Source organism: Bos mutus, chromosome 7 (assembly GCF_027580195.1).
Source record: "Bos mutus isolate GX-2022 chromosome 7, NWIPB_WYAK_1.1, whole genome shotgun sequence".
Classification (NCBI taxonomy): Eukaryota; Metazoa; Chordata; class Mammalia; order Artiodactyla; family Bovidae; genus Bos; species Bos mutus.
This window is the reverse complement of record NC_091623.1, coordinates 59711697-59730042: the sequence shown is the minus strand read 5'-3', so window position 1 is coordinate 59730042 and position 18346 is coordinate 59711697. Positions and strand designations below refer to the sequence as shown.

At 52.2% G+C, this 18346-nt stretch overlaps 1 protein-coding gene across 2 annotated transcripts; it reads right to left on the bottom strand.

The window, feature by feature from the left end:
- Positions 1 to 801: 801 nt before the first annotated feature.
- On the bottom strand, positions 802 to 9076 carry SIRT6 (sirtuin 6). Of its 2 annotated transcripts, XM_005895960.2 has the most exons (8): positions 8955 to 9076; positions 5155 to 5282; positions 3691 to 3873; positions 3321 to 3380; positions 2691 to 2786; positions 2533 to 2613; positions 1804 to 1927; positions 802 to 1717 (listed from the first exon to the last, which is right to left on the bottom strand). In XM_005895960.2, exons 1-8 carry the CDS (start codon positions 9018 to 9020, stop codon positions 1376 to 1378), a joined length of 1080 nt encoding a protein of 359 aa, XP_005896022.1. In that variant the 5' UTR covers positions 9021 to 9076; the 3' UTR covers positions 802 to 1375. The 2 variants fall into 2 exon arrangements, with proteins under 2 accessions (XP_005896022.1, XP_070230012.1); XM_070373911.1 differs by lacking the exon at positions 5155 to 5282 and having other exon boundaries at positions 8955 to 9041.
- Between the last annotated feature and the right edge of the window lie 9270 nt (positions 9077 to 18346).

The following is an 18346-nucleotide window of genomic DNA, read 5'->3' as shown; positions in this document are numbered from 1 at the left end:
TTTTTTTAAACTGCCATGATCCTTAATAAAGTATCTTGGCAGAACACGGCTGGCGTGGAGGTGGAGTATGGTGCGGGCTAATTAGTCTGGGGCTCCCCAACCCACAGAAGGAAGGACTGGGCCAGCCGAAGATAGAGGAGTGACGTGGGGGAGTCCCTGGACCCCGAGGCTGGAGCGGGGACGAGAGGGGCGAGGGTTGTCTTCAGGACCTTGGAGAGCGGCGGCTGATGGAGGGCCGGGTGCGCCAGGAGCGCGAGGTTCTGACGGCTCTGGCCCCGCCCCGGCCCAGACCCTTCAAGGGAGTCCGCGGAAGGCCTGGGGCAGCTGCTTTCCTGGGGGACTAGGCTGCCCACCCGGCTTGTCTTATGGATGAGGAGACTGAACCGTCGGGAATGAAGGGACTAGCCCAAGGTCACAGCTGGGAGCATGGACCCCAGCTGCACCCACGCTCTTCCTTTAAAGAGTCACACCCGGATCCCTGCCGGCTTTGTGCAGGTGTGGGGATGTGGGGTCGGGTGGGGGAATTTGCAATCGCGATTAGAAGATGTGGCCTCTCTCCTGGAGGGGCTCAAAGCCTAGTAGCATAGGGCACGGATTAAAGAATCACAGAAATAATATTTACAAATGGAGGACTCAAGGAATGTCAACAGCTGGTAAGGCCTTCCTTTACCGCCAGAGCTGGACTGTATGAATGTCCCAGCACACACACACACCAGGAGCCGCAGGCACCACACAGTCCTACCCCCAGGGATTGGACCCTGGGCAAGGTTGTGGATGGTAAACACAGACTCAAGATGCAAGAAATTCTGCTTTTATTGCATTGAAGGCTTTTCTGGAAGCCTGGAGGAAGTCAGGTGGACCCACTTGTCTCCCTCCAGCCACAAAGGCAGTGTGAGCCTCTGTTGTCTGTCCTGCCATGAAGTTTGGCTCCTAAATGGTGGCTGTGTGTCCCCTCCCTCCTAGAGGGGCTGTGAAGGCTGTGTGGGGATAGGCAGGGGCTGGGGAGTGTGAGGGTCCAGGGGGCAGACAGGCTTGATTCCTGTTTAGGCTGGAAATCAGGGAGGGCCTGGTCACGCCTCCCAAGAACACCCTGAGTCAGGGGCTGCAGACTGGGGGTGGAGCAGGTGTGGGGTTGTCAGCTCCAAGTTCAGGATCCGGGGCAGGGATGCTCCTTGCCAAGCCCCCTCCATAGGCCCCAAGTTAAAGGGAGGTCCAGTGGACGGCAAGTCTGCCCCCGGGCCTGGAGCCCAGCTCTCAACACCCTGAGGTCTCCCCCAAAGGACAGAAATGAGTAACAAAGTGAGACCGGTAAGAAAAAAGAAAAAGAACCCACGGTTTCTATTTTAAAAAACCCCGCCCTCCCTGGGGCCCCTGGTCAGCTAGGCACCACCTCAGTTTTCACTCTTTTGGGAGGCCTGTGAGGGGAAGGGCTGTCCGGCCGCTCCCTTTTGGGGCTGGTGGGTCCAGAACCATTGTGCTGGGCGCAGGGCTCAGCTGTGGGTTCCTGCTTGGGGTTGGCAGGCACTGGGCTGTTGAGCTGGGGGGAGGCCTCCTCCTTGGGCTCCAGCTTGGGGGCAGGTGGGCGTGGCAGGGGCGGCAGTGCCCTCTCCACCATGTGGGGGCCGTCCCAGGCCGGGATCTCCAGGCCCAGGTGTTTCATGAGCCGCGTCATGACCTCATCAACATAACCGTGGATTCGCAGGTCTGCGTGGCGGTCCTGTGGAGGCGGGGACCAGTCAGGTGGAGGGGGAAGGCTTGAGGTGGGGTCCAGGGGTGATATCAGGGGTAGGCTCCCACACGTACGTGCTTGGTGGGCTGAAGGTTGACGATGACCAGGCGACCTCCACGTCGCTTGGTGGCGAGGGGAAGGTTCCCGCTGGGCCGGATTTGCAGGGAGGTGCCCAGTGTGATGGACAGGTCTGCATTCCTGGGGCCAGGAGGCAGGATTAGTCTAAGCCCCTTGGCAAGGGTCTCTGCAGCGCTCTTCCTGCCCCATGAGGCAGGGGCGTGTGGTGGCCAGCACATATACTCCCTGACCCTTGCTCAAACACCATGGCTTCACTGCTCTGCCAACACAACGGGGCCAGTCCTGGGAGACCTGCTCACACAGCACCCACCTCTGCTGGGGGCCCAGCCATGGCCTGCCTCTGATGCTTCCCTTCTTCTGGGCCACCCCCTAACCCTGTCGGCAGAAGTGGAGCTGCTGGTGGGGAGCAGGCCATCTATACTTGGACTCCTGGGTTCTGATCCTGGCTCAGTCACTTCTGGGCTGGGCAGCCTGGATGGAGGAGTCCAGTTGCTCCAGCCTCAGTTTCCTCCTCTGTGAAATGGGCCTGAGCAGCACCCACCCTGGGGTGTGGTAAGGATGGTATGTGAGGGCTCAGTACAAGAGCTATTACGAGCAAAGTGAGGCCCAGACAGGGTGCTGATCACTCCTCTCTGGAATCCTTTCCTGAGGTCCCTCGGGGCTGGAGCTAGCTGTGTTTCTGCCCCTCCCCCACCCACCCCACCCAGGACCCACTGGGGTCAGACCTGCTGGCTTCGTCGGCCAAGGTGAGGTCCCGGTCAGGCAGGGAATCCTCCCAATCCAGGATGGTATCTCTCAGCTCCCCCCTGTAGCGAGAGCAGGGGAGTCAGCAGGAGACTGGCTGCCCTCCCTGGGGTCCAGGGCATGGGGAAGGGTCACTCACCTGCAGGCCCGCAGCCCCCTGGACTTGGCCACGGTGCAGAGCCGGCCCGTGGGTTTCAGGCCCATGCTGCCCACCACGGTGTCCCGGACATACTGCCTGTGCCAAGGAGGAAAGGGTCGGCTCACTGCTGGTTCCCAGGCAGCCACCCTGCAGCCTACCTGGGCAGCTCCTGCTTTTTACACAGAGCTGTTTTCCTAGGAAAGTGCGGGAGCATAAGACCAGAATCTAAACATGAGGTGACAGCTGGCAAACCCAGCAGGGGTTGGGGATGGGGAAGCAGAGGGGGCCTTCCATGAAAAAGCTGGCCTGGGGACTTCCCTGGTAGGTTAGTGTTTAAGACTCTGTGGAGGGAACACGGTTTTGCCAACACCTTGATGTTGGACTTGTAGCTTCCAGACCCATAAGATTATGAATTTCTGTTGTTTTTAAGTTACTCAGGTTTGTGGTTGTTTTGGCAGCTGCAGGAAATGAACACACCTCCCAGGAGGAAGATACACTCCCAGATCCCACCTTGGGAGGGTCACACCCTTGACTCTAGACGCAGCAGGCTTAGCTCACCAGGACCTTTTGGGGAGCCTGACCTGGGTCATCCATGCCTTGTGTCCCGCCCCCTCCCACAGTGGCACTCACATCTTACACTTGACACATTCTTCTATAAACATGTTTCCGTGGAGCTCTGCCAGCTTGTCTCTGTGGGAGGAGAAGGAAGAGGCTCAGTGGAGAAGCAGGATCCCCAGATCCCCAGCCAGCCAAGATCCAGAGGGCTCAGGGCTGGAATCCTCCCAGGACCAGGAAGAGGGGATCCCGCCCAGCTCTCCAGGTGCTACTGAGAGACCTGACAGCTGAGCGCCAACCCTCCCTGGCTGCCTCGCTGAACTGCCCCAGGGGCCTGGAGAGGGACGGGCTGCCATCAATGTCCATTTTCTAGATAAGGAAACTGAGGCTCAGGGAGAGGGGTGGCCTGCTCAAGGCAGGGCAGGGGGCTGGACACTGGGGGCACCTGGGGAAGCCGGAGCGCACGTGCAGTCCGTCCACATTCTGGCTGACCAGGAAGTGCAGGAGGCCCACACGCTCCAGCTGGACCAGCGCCATGTGGGTCTTTGTGGGCTGGGCGTTCTCGAAGGTGGTGTCGAACGTGGGGGCCAGGCCCTGCTCCTCCATCGTCCAGACGCCATGGGGGCCCCTGCGGCAGCAGGTGGAAGAGACAGAGAGAATTTAGAGACCAAGGAGAGAGAGAACAGAAAAAGAGAGAAACAGGCAGAGAAAAAGTCAGAGAGATTGATATAGACAAAGGAGGTGAGGTAGGAAACAGGGAGAACATGGTACATAACAGGAGATATTAATTATTCAACTCGCCCAGCACTTACTGCTGCTGCACTTGGCATGGCCCTGCACTGGGGGATGCTGGGGCCCTAGTGCACCCAGGCCCTGCCCTCAGAGAGTCCATGGCCCTGCACTGGGTGATGCCGGGGCCCTAGTGCACCCAGGCCCTGCCCTCAAGGAGGTCTCCATCTTGTGAGGGAGAGATACAGGTGGATACAGACCCTCTGGCCCTCTGGGGGCCAGGGCAGAGGGAGCAACCCAGGGCTGGGCTGGTCCAGTGGAAGTGGTGAGGGCTCTTTGTGGGACTCGGGGAAGGCTTCCTGGAGGAGGTGGAGCTGTCTCTGAACAGAGAGGAAAGGGCAGGGCTGTTTAGACAGTCTGGGGGCTGCAGGGGCTGAGGTTGGAGAGCTGAACCAAGGCTGGGTTGGGAAAGGCTTTGATTTCCAGCCTGAAGTGCTTGGAACTCTGAAGTGTGGCAATGGGGAGCGATGGCAGGTTATGGAAGGGGGATGAGATTCACACCTTAGAGTTCTAACACTCCTCCAGACGAGGAATCTGCTCTTCTGCTATGAGAGTCTATCCTGGGGGCCCGAGAAGCCTCGGAAAGGGAATACAAGTGCAACAGGCCTGCCCATCTGGGTGGGGTTGCAAACTTCACACCTACAGGGGCCACTTGGAGGCCACAATTTTGAGACCCCTGCTTTTCAGCAATGAGACCCTTGTCTAACACAGGCTGCCCAAAGTAGAGGGAAGTTAGACATTATCTGGTCTCATACCCTCACTTGCAGTTTAGGAAACAGGTTTGGATGGTTTCTATGGTAATAATAGAACCCAATATTTAGCCATGCACAGTGGGCCTAGACAAAAGACTTATGTTTCCCAGCACCACTTACAACTAGGTACAGTCACATGACCCAGTTCTCACCAATGAAAGGCAATGTTGGGTGTGATATAAAAGGACTTGCTTTGAAGGAAGGGTCTTACACATCCCCAACACCCTAGGGGACTGACGGGTCACCCTAGACTCAGTGGGAGGGAGGGCAGCAGGATGGGCTTTGATGCCTGTTCATCTGGCGAGCTCACAGGGAAGGCTGTGGCAGCCTGGCAGGCCCTGCCTCAACTTCCCACCCTGCCCACCGACCTGAAGTCGGGGATGCCTGAGGCAGTGCTGATGCCTGCGCCTGTGTGGAACACCACACTGGAGGACTGCCAGATGAGCTGTGCCAGCTCCCACACCTTCTGCTCCAACTCCTCGGGGGGGTCGAAGACCTGTTGGGTGAGGGAGAGCAGCAGGGAGTGAAACAGAAGGGAGTGGGGCAGGTGCTGCGTCTCTTTAGTCGTGTCCGACTCTGTGCGACCCCATGGACCGCAGCCTGCCAGGCTCCTCTGTTCATAAACTCTCCAGACAAGAACACTGGAGGGGGCTGCCATTTCCTACAAGGATGACAGAGCCACAGTGAGGCAGGAAGTACATGCCCACCCCCCCCACCCCCCTCCGCCGCCACCTTAACGATTAATCGATTGGAGACTCATTCCCAGTGCTCCAAAGAAACTCTGAGGTGAGAACAGCAAGACAATTAAGGTAGGACACTGGGCCCTGCCCAGATCACATATTTCTCATTCTCAAAGTCAAGAGACCTCGCTGATCACATGTGGGCAGAAAGGCTCCTTGGAGGTCAAAGGTGAATGATGCCAAAGGATAATCGACCCATGGGCCTTCATAGTAGAATCCATCTTGGCTAAGAGATGCACGTGCACACATGGGAGGAGCCTGAGATATACCAAACATGGACTCTGAACCAGGCAAATCAAAATGACTGGCCAAAGGAAATCCAGAAGAAATGCCCCATAAAAGTGATTTAAACTGCCACAAGAGCACAACTCGGGGACTCTCCCTGAGTCTGCCTGTGTGTCTATCCTTAGGTATTGTACTCTTTTTCTTCCTAATAAATACTCTACTTGCTTCCTCACTACTTTCTGTCTTTGTGGAAACTCTTTTCTGCAAAGCTGAAGGGCCAGGACCCTTGTCACTGACCACTAGTCTAGTGGTTAGGATCCAGTATTTTCACCACCTTGGCCCAGGCTCAATTTCTGGCTGGGAACTCAAGCCTCGCTTCAGTTCCCAGTTTTAGGCCGGTTTTAGGCCCAGGCCACTTGAGATCAATAAAATGTGACAAAAACTGATTAGAAGCAACTAGGTCCAAGATGGCGGAAGACAAGCCTTCCAGTAGACCTTGAGCCTCATTACATGCTCATTGTAATACACCAGCATGATAAATGGCACGACAGTTCAGAAGGCGAAAACATGGGTGGTGGCCCAATTCCTGGAATTCCCCACCCCTTCCCTGAAATAATTGGAATAATCCTCCCACTCACTAGCCTATGAAATTATCCAGCCCCTAAAAACTAACCACACCATATTTTAGAACCTCTCACCTGCTGAGATGGCCCACACCCTGTGTGTGGAGTGTTTCTCCCAAGGCTGTTCTCACCTTTTGAGACAGACTGCATTCTGTCTGTGCAGAGTGTTTCTCTCTAAATAAATCCACTTCTTACCTATCACTTTGGGGCTTCCCAAGTGGCACTAGTGGTAAAGAACCCATCTGCCAATGCAGGAGACCTAAGAGACACGGGTTCAATCCCTGGGTTGGGAAGATCCCCTGAAGAAGAAAATGGCAGTCAACTCTAGTATTCTTGCCTGGAGAATCCCATGGACAGAGGAGCCTGGCAGGCTATGGCCCACAGGGTCACAAAGGGTCAGAAACAACTGAAGCGACTTAACATGCATGCATGCACATATCTCTGTCTCGCACTGAATTCTTTCTGCAGTGAGAAATAAAGAAACTGAGCTTCATTAAGTCCTAAGACAAGGGTGTGATCTCAACTGAACCATGGGTTCAAATCCCACTCCAAGTTCATGGTTTCAGGAGAAGTTACAACATGTCCCACAGTGGGCAAGCCCACAAGCCACAGACTGCCTTGCCCAGGAGGAGGGGAATGGGTGGGAAAAGGCAGCTTGTTATCACATCCTTTCTCTGCCCACAGCCCTCCAGGGCTCCCACCTCTCTCGATGGAAAAACCCAAGTCCCCACCAAGTCCCACAAGGCCCTGCAGTACCTGCCCCATTCCTGCTCTCCCCTCCTCCCTCTCTCCCCTTCATTCACTCCACACAGGCCTCCTTTATGTTCCTCCAACACACTAGGCACAGTTCAGCCTCAGGGCTTTGCAGAGGCAAAGCCCTCCACCTGGAATGTCCTTTGCCCAGACACCTACATGACTTCCCTTGCACTTCCTCTCCATCTTGGCTCAAAAGCTATCTCATTTGCACACTCATGTTCACAGTAGCATTATTCACAGGAGCTAAATATGGGAGCAACCCCAGTGTCAATTAACAGATGAATGGATACTAACAAATGTGGTCTACATGTACAATCAAACCAGTCAATCCTAAAGGAACTCAACCCTTAATATTCATTGGAAGGACTGATTCTGAAGCTGAAGCTCCAATACTTGGCCACCTGATGCGAAGAGCCAACTCATTAGAAAAGACCCTGATGCTGGGAAAGACTGAAGGCAGGAGGAGAAGGGGATGACAAAGGACGAGATGGTTGGATGGCATCACCAACTCAATGGCCATGAGTTTGAGCAAACTCCAAGAGATAGTGAAGGACAGGGAAGGCTGGCGTGCTGCAGTCCATGGGGTCCCAAAGAGTTGGACATGACTGAGTGACTGAAGAACAGCAACACATACAATGGAATATTATTCAGCCTTAAGAAGGAAGAAAATTTGGACACATTATTCAATACACATGAAACCTGAGGACATCACACGCTCAGAGAAATCAGACAGACACAAAAACACAAATACTGTGTGATTTCACTTATGTGAGGTCCCAAGAGGAGTCAGATACAAAGAGAAAGTAGATGGTGGGCCTGGGGCTGGGAGAGGAGATGGAGAGTCACTGTTTAATGGGGACAGAGTTTTAGTTCGGGAAGAGGAGAAAGTTCTGTAAATGGATGGTGATGACGGTTGCATAACATTAAATGTATTTCATACTGCTGAGTTATCTTAGTGGTGGCTATTACCAGCCACCTAGTTTGCAATGCAGCCCCCAGCTCTCATCATCCGCTTTACCTTTCTGCCTAGCGCTGACCACTATCTGACTGACTCCTTACATTTATTTGCTGCTCATCTGTCTCCCAGCTGGAACGAGGGGGCTTGGCCTGTCTGGTTCCCCATGTGGTCCCAGGGTGAACGTAGGTACTTAATAAATGTTTGTGGGATAAAGTGAAAAAACTGGCAAGAGAGAAGAGTGGGGCTTCACACCATCTGAGAGCTCGTGAATGACTGACTCAGAAGGAACGGACCAACCTTTGTGGGAGGGGGCAAGCTTCTCTCCAGTTTACAGGAGGGAAAGAGACCCAGAACGAAGGGATCCCGCCAAGGTCTCAGTGCATGGCGGGGACTTCTCTCAACGAGGTTGGAGGGCTCTGATTTCCATCCTCCAGGTTCCTCTTCAACTAAAAATCCTCACCAGCCTCAGAATAGTGTCAGGTCCTCAACTTGGCACGTGAGGCCCATCCTGCCCCAATTATGGAAACCTCTCTGCCCAAATCTGCCCTCCAAGTTTGTTTATTGCCACCTCCCGCCTTTGCCCCGGTGCCTTCCTCCTGGAACTACAAGCCTTGTTCCCCCATCAGAACTTCAGGACTTCTCGAAGTGGGTCCTATCCTCCGTCCCCTGCCGGACCGACCCGGAGCTGGGCGTGGTCGCATCCCCAGGCGCACTGGGTCGTCACTTCCCGCCCCCTCCTCACTGGGAAGTCCCTCCCATTGTCTAGCCTCAGTGTCTCCTGATATTCCCACAATGCTCCACTGCCAGCCGGTCCCGCCCAGCCCACGGCCTTGACGGCTGCCGTCGGGACCCCCAGCCGTGCTCACCTCGGGTAGACCGCACTTGCCCTTGTCCGCATACGGCGAAAGCCCCGCCGCGTAATTCACCGACATCCTCACTGCACCAACGGGAACAATAAAGTTTAACTTGTTGCGGCCGCTTCCGCCGGAAATAGGGTGGGACGAGGAAGAAGGAGGAGCCGTGTTCTCATATTTCGCACCCGGCCGCTCCTCGCAAGGCGCATGCGCCATGCACTGTCGCCGCAGTCGCCATATTAACTGCTGGCAATGGCCTGGCGGGTTCTTATACACTGGTCATGTGGGGTGGGGGCCTGGGAAAGGGTTGTTCAATGACCCGGGCTGGATACTAGGGGACTGCCCACGTGAAAGTTCTCCAGTCACCTGTAAAATGAAGGGCGCAAGCGATCGGTTCCCTCTTTCCCCTTTTGAAAACGAGTAAACTGACGCCCACTTACCTCCCTGCGTCCCCCAATCCCAGGACAGAGCCTGAGAGAGGAAACCCAAACTCTTGCTTCCAATCCAAGGTTCTTCCCCCTGCATATTTCAGAAGTTTATAAATATACAAATTCAGGGTTGCTGTGCATGTGTGCTGGAGTCAGGAGGCAATTTGGACCCTCACTAGGGAGGCTAACGGATGCCGTTCTAAGTTACCTGAACGTTATCCATGTGTGTGATAATCACTCAGCAAGACAAGTCCTGACCGCACCTAGAGGCTGGAGAAACTGCTTATGTCCTTGTTATGGAGGCTTGAGGACTTATTCAGGAAATGTATTGAGCACCTACTGTGTGTTGGCGAGACACTGGAGACCACAGGCAGCCCCCTGTGATGGGGCAATGGTGACTTGGTGTGACTGGCTTGTAATGAGGGCCCTGGACAATGAAGGGGCTCAAAGGAGGCGCCTGACCCAGCCTGGGGGCAACCAGGAAGGCTTCCTGGAGAAGGGATGTTGCAGCAACTATCTGAACAGTGAGTACCAGTGAGAATCAGCCAGTTGGAGGTGACAGGAGGTACAGACAGAAGGCTCCTGGTAGAGGAACTGCAAGTACAAAGGCTGAGAGGAGAGAAAGAAGGTGGCTCATTCCAGAAACCGAAATAAGTGCAGCGATGTTAGGGAAGAACCTCCGTGTCTTCCCGCCAGAGCCCCTTGGCCAACAGACAGCCCGGCTGCCACCCTGTCTCCTCCCTCTGCTCATCCTCGGGCCCCCTGGGGCAGCTGCTTGCTCAGAGCTGATCAGGTGTCAGGGCTGAGTGCTGGGAGCTGGGGCTGCAAGCTGGTGGCCCGGCTGGGAGCAAGTAACCAGAGCCGGCAGTGGACACGGTGGCCTAGTGCTGGCGGCACTGGAACTGCAGGAGGTAGGAGGGAAGGAGGTGAGGGAGGCCCAGGATGGAGGCTCCCCTAAGGGCCTCAGGCTCCTTGCCCCCCAAGCCCTGCAGGTGGGAGAAAGGAAAGGCCAGTGTGTCCCAGCCATGCTAAGGCACCATCTCTTTCACACACACACACATGCGCGCGCGCTGGTTGATGCGTGCACCTCTTACTTCTTTGTCTAGGATTCGTACCCTCTCTTCCTGCTGCTGCAGCTCAGTGTCCTGCCCGGCCAGCAGGCCCTGTGGATATATCATCACCTCTTCCGGGAAGCAGCTCCCTAGATGAGGGTACTTTCCCCTCCCCAAAGCCGGCAGATTCCCTCCTGCTCGGACAACCTGTGGACTCCTCTCTTGGGTGTCAATTACACCCTGCTGTAGGTGTGATTGAGTCTGTTAGACAAGAGTAAAGAAAAATGGTGGTGGATGAATGTGTACATTGATGAATGGGGTAAATTGAAGGGGTGAATGAATGGATGGGAGGGTGGATGGATGGGTGGGTAGCTGGTAGGTGGGTGTTGGCTGGCTGGCTGGCTGGGTGGATAGTTGAGGTGGATAGATGGATAGATGAGTAGTTGGGTGGGTGGATAGGCAGCTGGATGGTGGGTGTGTGGTGGATGAAGCATGGTTGAAGGGTGCATGGAGAACCATAAAAAGATGAGTTTGGTGGATAGGTGGTGGCCAGTGGGTGGTTGGATGGATGAATGCATGGGTGACTGGATGGTGGGTGGATGGATCAATGGATGGTGGGTGGATGAACAAGTGGATGTGTGGATGTTGAATGGGTGGGTGTGTCAATGGTAGATGGATGGATGGATAGGTGAGTGAGTGAGTGGATAGTGGATGGAACATGGTTGAAGGGTGCATGAAGAACCATGAAAAGATGAGTTGGATGGATGAGTGGATGGGTGGTGGCCAGTGAGTGGTTGCATAGATGAATGAATGAGTGAGTGGATGGTGGGTGGATGTTGGATGGATGGGTGGGTAGATGGTGGATGGATGGATGGAGGGATAGGTGAGTAGGTAGGTGGCTGGGTAGGCAGGTGGATGATGGGTGGGTGGTGGATAAAGCACGGTTGAAGGGTGCACAGAAAACCATGAGAATATGAGTTGGATGGGTGGTGGACAGTAGGTGGATGTAGAAATGCTTGGTGGAAGGATGGGTGCATAGGTGAGTGAATGGGTGGAAGGAAGTCTTGGAGAATTCATGGGCAGGAGGGCAGGTGAAAGGTGAGGGATACACCTTTACAGCAATCCCATTCTGACATAGGAAGGAATTCCCAGCCAGACATCCAGCAAAACACCCCCTTGAGATCACTGCCTGACCTCTGTACCTGCAGGTGCACAAAACACAGAACAGGCTAAGCTGGACAGACATGCGTGTACAGACATACCTTGTGTTGAGCTGTGCACACACATGCATGGAGCCATCAATCACTCTAGACCTCCGCCCACCTCGGGCGACTCGCCTCTGTGCTCTTATTCACGCAGGAACCAGGCTGGTGTAAAGGGTTTAGTCTCAAGGATGTTCTCTCTGACTTCCCAAAGAATGTGCTCTGTACTAAGAGGCGTCAACTCTGTGCCTGGCCCCTGAGGACCCACTAAGTATTCAGGAAAACAGAACCAGTCCAGACACTTCTAGCCTCTGGAGCCAAGGATGGAGCAGAAGAAGAGCTGAGGGGACCCAATTTGGGAGTTAGAGTTCTGCCCATTTGTAAGAGGCAAAGCTGATCAGAACACCACAGGGTTTTGGAACTAGGCTGGGAAAGATGAAATTGAGTTCACCAGAGGAGGGGTGGGGACAAGGCAGACATAACTGCACAGATAAAAGCTTGAAGACCAGAAAAAGCTTGTACCTACTTGGGCAACAGGGAAAACTGGTGGGATGAATTTACTGAGCACCTACTGTTTGCCAGGCTGTATGTTAGAGACCTCATGGGAAAGCAGAGGAAATTATCTCCTGCATTTTAAGGAAGAGGGATGTGAAACTCGGAGAGGGGAAGTGACCTGATGAAGGACACAGAGCAGTTAGAAGATGAAATAGGTCTGTGACCTGCTCTAAGGGCTGGGATGGCCTGGGGAGGAGGAAGTGGTACTTTTGAGGAGTGAGAAGCAGATGACCCACCTGCCCCTAGAACTGACGTCCCTCACCTCCTGGCTTTTCTCAGGAGGTCTGGGGAGAGGAGAAACACCAGACGCTAGCTATGAAGACCCTCCGGGCACGATTTAAGAAGACAGAGGTGAGTCTGAGGCCACTGAGATGCCCGCTATCTCTGAACTTCAGACTCCTGTCTCCCAGGACCGGGCTGAAGGTCTACTGGGCCTTTGCACCATTGTCCTGTGTCGCTCGTCACATTCTTTTGGCAACTTCCTTATGACCAAGCCCCTCCCTGGTTCCCTACCAGCCACAGGTTCAAGTTTACCGTTTTATCCTCTGGCCACCTCTCCCGTTTCTCTCTACTGCCCCCTGCTGCCCTCATCTCCACACTGCCTCCTGCTCAAGCTTTCCAGCCTCCATGCTTTTGCCCCGGCTGTTCCCTCCATCTGGCCTTTCCCTGTACTGCTCCCCATCAAATCCTCCCCACTCTTCACAATTTGGCTCCAAGAACATTTCTTCTGGAAGATCTCTACTCCCAGATACAGTGACCATTGGCTCTTCTGGGGTCTCACTTTCGCAGGGATCCAGATATCTTGCTGTTAAATACTTGTATCCAGTGCTGTTCTGGACACAAAGGTGACAGCAATAAACAGGGCAAACAGAAACCCCTGCCCTCGTGGAGCTGACAGCCGCGTGTGGGTGATGGATGCTGTTAATAAACAAGATAAATAAGTGAAAAGGCATGCTTTGTACCAGGCAGATAAAGAAAGTAAAGAAAGGGAATTAGAAGCATTCAGGAGAGTGGAGATGGTCAGTTTTAAAGCAGATTGTCAGGGAACTTCCCTGGTGGTCGAGCGGCTAAGACTCCATGCTCCCAGTGCAGGGGGCCTGGGTTTGAATCCTGGTCAGGAAACTAGATCCCGCATGCTGCAGCTAAGAGTTTGCATGCCACAATGAAAATTGAGGATCCTGAGTCCCACAGCTAAGACCCGGCACAGCCAAAGAAAAAAAATAATAATAATTAATAAATTGCCGAAATAAATAAATAATAAAATAATAATAAATAAATATTTAGAAAATGAAGCAGGTTGTCAGGAAAGGCCCCACCAAGAAGCTAATACAAGAGCAAAGATTAGAGGGGAAAGGAGGAGGAAACTGTGTGTATATTTGAAGGACAAGCATTGCAGGCAGAGGGAACAGCCAGTGCAAAGGCCCTGAGGCAGGATCCAGTTGGCATCCCTTGCAGCTCTATCATGGGCTATGAACTTCCTCAGTCATCCTTACTCCCTCCTAACTCTCCTATCCCTAGTCCCTGCCAGGGTGGAGGGCAGTCCAGGGCAGAGTGACAGAAGCTGAGTGCGAATTCACACAGTCAGACAGCCAGCCTTCCTGATCACTGGTCTTTGTGGCTGCCCTCTGTCAGGCTAAACTCCGCAATTACAGCACAAAGAAACTGAGTTCCAGAGAGGTTAACTTGGCTTTCTTGTCACAGAGCAAAGCAGCAACAGGGAGATTCAAGCCCGCACGTGTCTGACTTCAGAGCCCTTAGTCTTTCTATCATGATGGGGCCTCCCCATCAGCCAGGTGTGGCCCCAGGCAATCTGGGAGGCTACCTGGAGGAGGTGGTGCTGGAGCAGAGCTTCGAAAGACCGGGAAGATTCAGACAAGTGAAGACCCATGGCGGGCGAGGGGGAGGGGAGGTATATGGATATGTATGGATATGGATATGGATATGAGGATATGGACCAGTATGGGCAAAGGTTTGGAGGCTGGGCTGAGCCTCTTTGATACAGAGGCATTATGGGATGATGAAGAAGTTCTTTTGGCTGGAGCAGAGAATGTCGAAAACCAGGCAGAGGAACATGCCGGTTGTTGTTCAGTCGCTCAGTTGTGTCCGACTCTTCGCAACCCCATGGACTGCAGCATGCCAGGCCTCCCTACCCTTCACTTCCTCCCAGAGTTGGCTCAAACTCTTGTCCATTGAGTCGATGATGTCATCCAACCATCTCCTCCTCTGTCGTCCCCTTCTCCTCCTGCCCTCAGCCTTTCCCAGCATCAGGGTCTTTTCCAGTGAGTCAGCTCTTCACATCAGGTACCCAAAGTATTGGAGCTTCAGCTTCAGCATCTGTCCTTTCAGTGAATATTTAGAGTTGATTTCCTTTAGGATTGGCTGGTTCAATCTTGCTGCCCAGGGGACTCTCAAGAGTCTTCTCCAGCACCCCATTTCAAAACCATCAATTCTTCAGTGCACAGTCTCCTTTATGGTCCAACACTCACATCTGTACATGACTACTGGAAAAACCAGAGCTTTGACTATATGGACCTTTGTCAACAAAGCGACATAAAAAATGGGGCAGAGGAAAAAGCCTGGTTTTATTCATTCATTCATTCATTCATTTACTTGGGCCGTGCTTCGAAACTTGCAGGATCTCAGTTCCCTGGCCAGGGACTGAACCTGTACCCCCTGTAGAGGAAACTCAGAGCAGGGAATTCTGCCCTCCCAACCAATTCTTAAATGTATTTTTATTATTTATCAATTTTAACATTCCTTCATTTTATTTATTTAAAATTTAAATTTCATGTTGTTGAATTTATTTTTATTTATTTCATCCTATTTTTGTTTTTATTTTCAAACACTCTAAGGAACTTTCCAGGTGCTTGGCAGACGTCAGTCTATTTAATCCTCCTAACAATCACGTGGGATGAGAGCTTTTATTATCTCCACTATTTAAATGAGTAAAGGATGCTCAGAGAGGTTAAGGAACTTGCCCAAGGTCACACAGCTAGCAAATGAGAGGCCCGCCTTCTCCCTGGACTGTTACTAGGAGCAGGATAGGGTCTTGACTGTGAGAAAAGTGCACTGATTAAGAGAGAGAGGGACTGGGGTGGGAGAAAGTGAGAGAGAAAGAGAACGAGGAATAAATGGCTTGTTAATCCCTACAAAATCTGGCATGGGGTCAGCTTCATTTGGGGCTTCCCTGGTAGCTCAGATGTTAAATAATCTGCCTGCAATGGGGGAGACGCAGGTTCAATTCCTGGGTTGTGAAGATCCCCTGGAGAAGGAAATGGCAACCCACTCCAGTATTCTTACCTGGCAGAACTCCATGGACAGAGGAGCCTGGCAGGCTACAATCCATGGGGCCACAGAGTTGGAAACGACTGAGTGACTAACACTTTCACTTTCTTTTCAGCTTCATTTATTGCAGACTGATCCTACAATTTTCATCCCGTTTGGAATCAATTCCTAGTTAGTGTTCACATTTACCCCTAAGAATTCCTGAGAACTTGAAGTCAGTGTTAGACCAAACCATATCATTGGTTTTTAATTTTGTTGTAAATTGAGAGAATGCTTTTAATCAGGAAGAGCATCTCATATTTTTTATCTACAATTTCTATTCAGAGAAACCAGGAATCCAGGTATCAATCACATGAGTCTCCTCAACCATAACAGAGATAATACCAGAGGGCCTGTAGCCATCAGTTCAGTTCAGTTGCTCAGTCGTGTCCGACTCTTTGCGACCTCATGAATCGCAGCACGCCAGGCCTCCCTGTCCATCACCAACTCCCAGAGTTCACTCAGACTCTCGTCCATCCAGTCAGTGATGCCATCCAGCCATCTCATCCTCTGCCGTCCGCTTCTCCTCCTGCCCCCAATCCCTCCCAGCATCAGAGTCTTTTCCAATGAGTCAACTCTTTGCATGAGGTGGCCAAAGTACTGGAGTTTCAGCTTTAGCATCATTCCTTCCAAAGAAATCCCAGGGCTGATCTCCTTCAGAATGGACTGGTTGGATCTCCTTGCAGTCCAAGGGACTCTCAAGAGTCTTCTCCAACACCACAGTTCAAAAGCATCAATTCTTCAGCGCTCAGCCTTCTTCACAGTCCAACTCTCACATCCACACATGACCACTGGAAAAACCATAGCCTTGACTAGACGGACCTTTGTTGGCAAAGTAATGTCTCTGCTTTTGAATATGCTATCTAGGTTGGTCATCACTTTCCTTCCAAAGAGTAAGCGTCTTTTAATTTCATGGCTGCAGTTACCATCTGTAGTGATTTTGGAGCCCCCCAAAATAAAGTCTGACACTGTTTCCAATGTTTCCCCATCTATTTCCCATGAAGTGATGGGACTGGAAGCCATGATCTTCGTTTTCTGAATGCTGAGCTTTAAGCCAACTTTTTCACTCTCCTCTTTCACTTTCTTCAAGAGACTTTTTAGTTCGTCTTCACTTTCTGCCACAAGGGTGGTGTCATCTGCATATCTGAGGTTATTGATATTTCTCCCAGCAATCTTGATTCCAGCTTGTGTTTCTTCCAGTCCAGCATTTCTCATGATGTACTCTGCATAGAAGTTAAATAAGCAGGGTGACAATATACAGCCTTGACGTACTCCTTTTCCTATTTGGAACCAGTCTGTTGTTCCATGTCCAGCTCTAACTGTTGCTTCCTGACCTGCATATAGGTTTCTCAAGAGGCGGGTCAGGTGGTCTGGTATTCCCATCTCTTTCAGAATTTTCCACAGTTGATTGTGATCCACACAGTCAAAGGCTTTGGCATAGTCAATAAAGCAGAAGTAGATGTTTTTCTGAAACTCTTGCTTTTTCCATGATCCAGCGGATGTTCTCAATTTGATCTCTGGTTCCTCTGCCTTTTCTAAAACCAGCTTGAACATCAGGAAGTTCACGGTTCATGTATTGCTGAAGCCTGGCTTGGAGAATTTTGAGCATTACTTTACTAGCGTGTGAGATGAGTGCAATTGTGCGGTAAAGTTTGAGCATTCTTTGACATTGCCTTTCTTTGGGATTGGAATGAAAACTGACCTTTTCCAGTCCTGTGGCCACTGCTGAGTTTTCCAAATTTGCTGGCATATTGAGTGCAGCACTTTCACAGCATCATCTTTCAGGATTTGAAATAGCTCAACTGGAATTCCATCACCTCCACTAGCTTTGTTCGTAGTGATGCTTTCTAAGGCCCACTTGACTTCACATTCCAGGATGTTTGGTTCTAGATGAGTGATCATACCATTGTGATTATCTGGGTCGTGAAGATCTTTTTGGTACAGTTCTTCTGTATATTCTTGCCACCTCTTCTTAATATCTTCTGCTTCTGTTAGGTCCATACCATTTCTGTCGTTTATCGAGCCCATCTTTGCATGAAGTGTTCCCTTGGTATCTCTAATTTTCTTGAAGAGATCTCTAGTCTTTCCCATTCTGTTGTTTTCCTCTATTTCTTTGCATTGATCGCTGAAGAAGGCTTTCTTATCTCTTCTTGCTATTCTTTGGAACTCTGCATTCAGATGCTTATAGCATTGTTAATTTCAGAAGCAGAGTTCTGTTGAAATAAAATTCTTCAAAAAGTTTGGGCCCCCCCAAAAAAAAATTTACCTAATTTGGGACATGACTGTGTTTTGATAGGTGCCTAGCACAGAGTCAGAAGGCAGGGGCGGAGGCAGAGGGGTGTTAAAAACCCCATCTGGGTGTGAGAGTCTCTGGGGTTGGGTGTGGGGGTGTGCAGCGAGCAGAGACACCAAAGGCTGGGGCGGGAGCGGCTGATGCTAGGCCTGGAGCAGGAAGCAGAGGAGAAGCTGCGCTCCATCCTCCCATTCCCCCCGCAGCACACCCCCACCCCCACAGCCCCGCCCCGCCCGCCCCAGGGCTCCAGTTTCTCTGCCGGCAGCAGGAGTCAGGTTCAGCTTTTGTTCGGCTGCCCCTAGGGAAGAAAGCAAACACCCCTGACGGCAGTGGTCCTCCTCCGCCTTCCTCCGCCTCCGTCTCCCCGGACAGTCTGTTTCCCTTTCTCAGCACACAGCCCAGCCACCACACCTGGGCTCCAGACCTTCCCTGCTTCCACTGCTCTCAGGATCCAGCCTGCTCTGCCAGGTTTGCTCTGAGTCCTCTCCAGGCCTCAGTATTTCCATCCGTAAGATGGGAGTTAGGCAATGGCAACCCACTCCAGTACTCT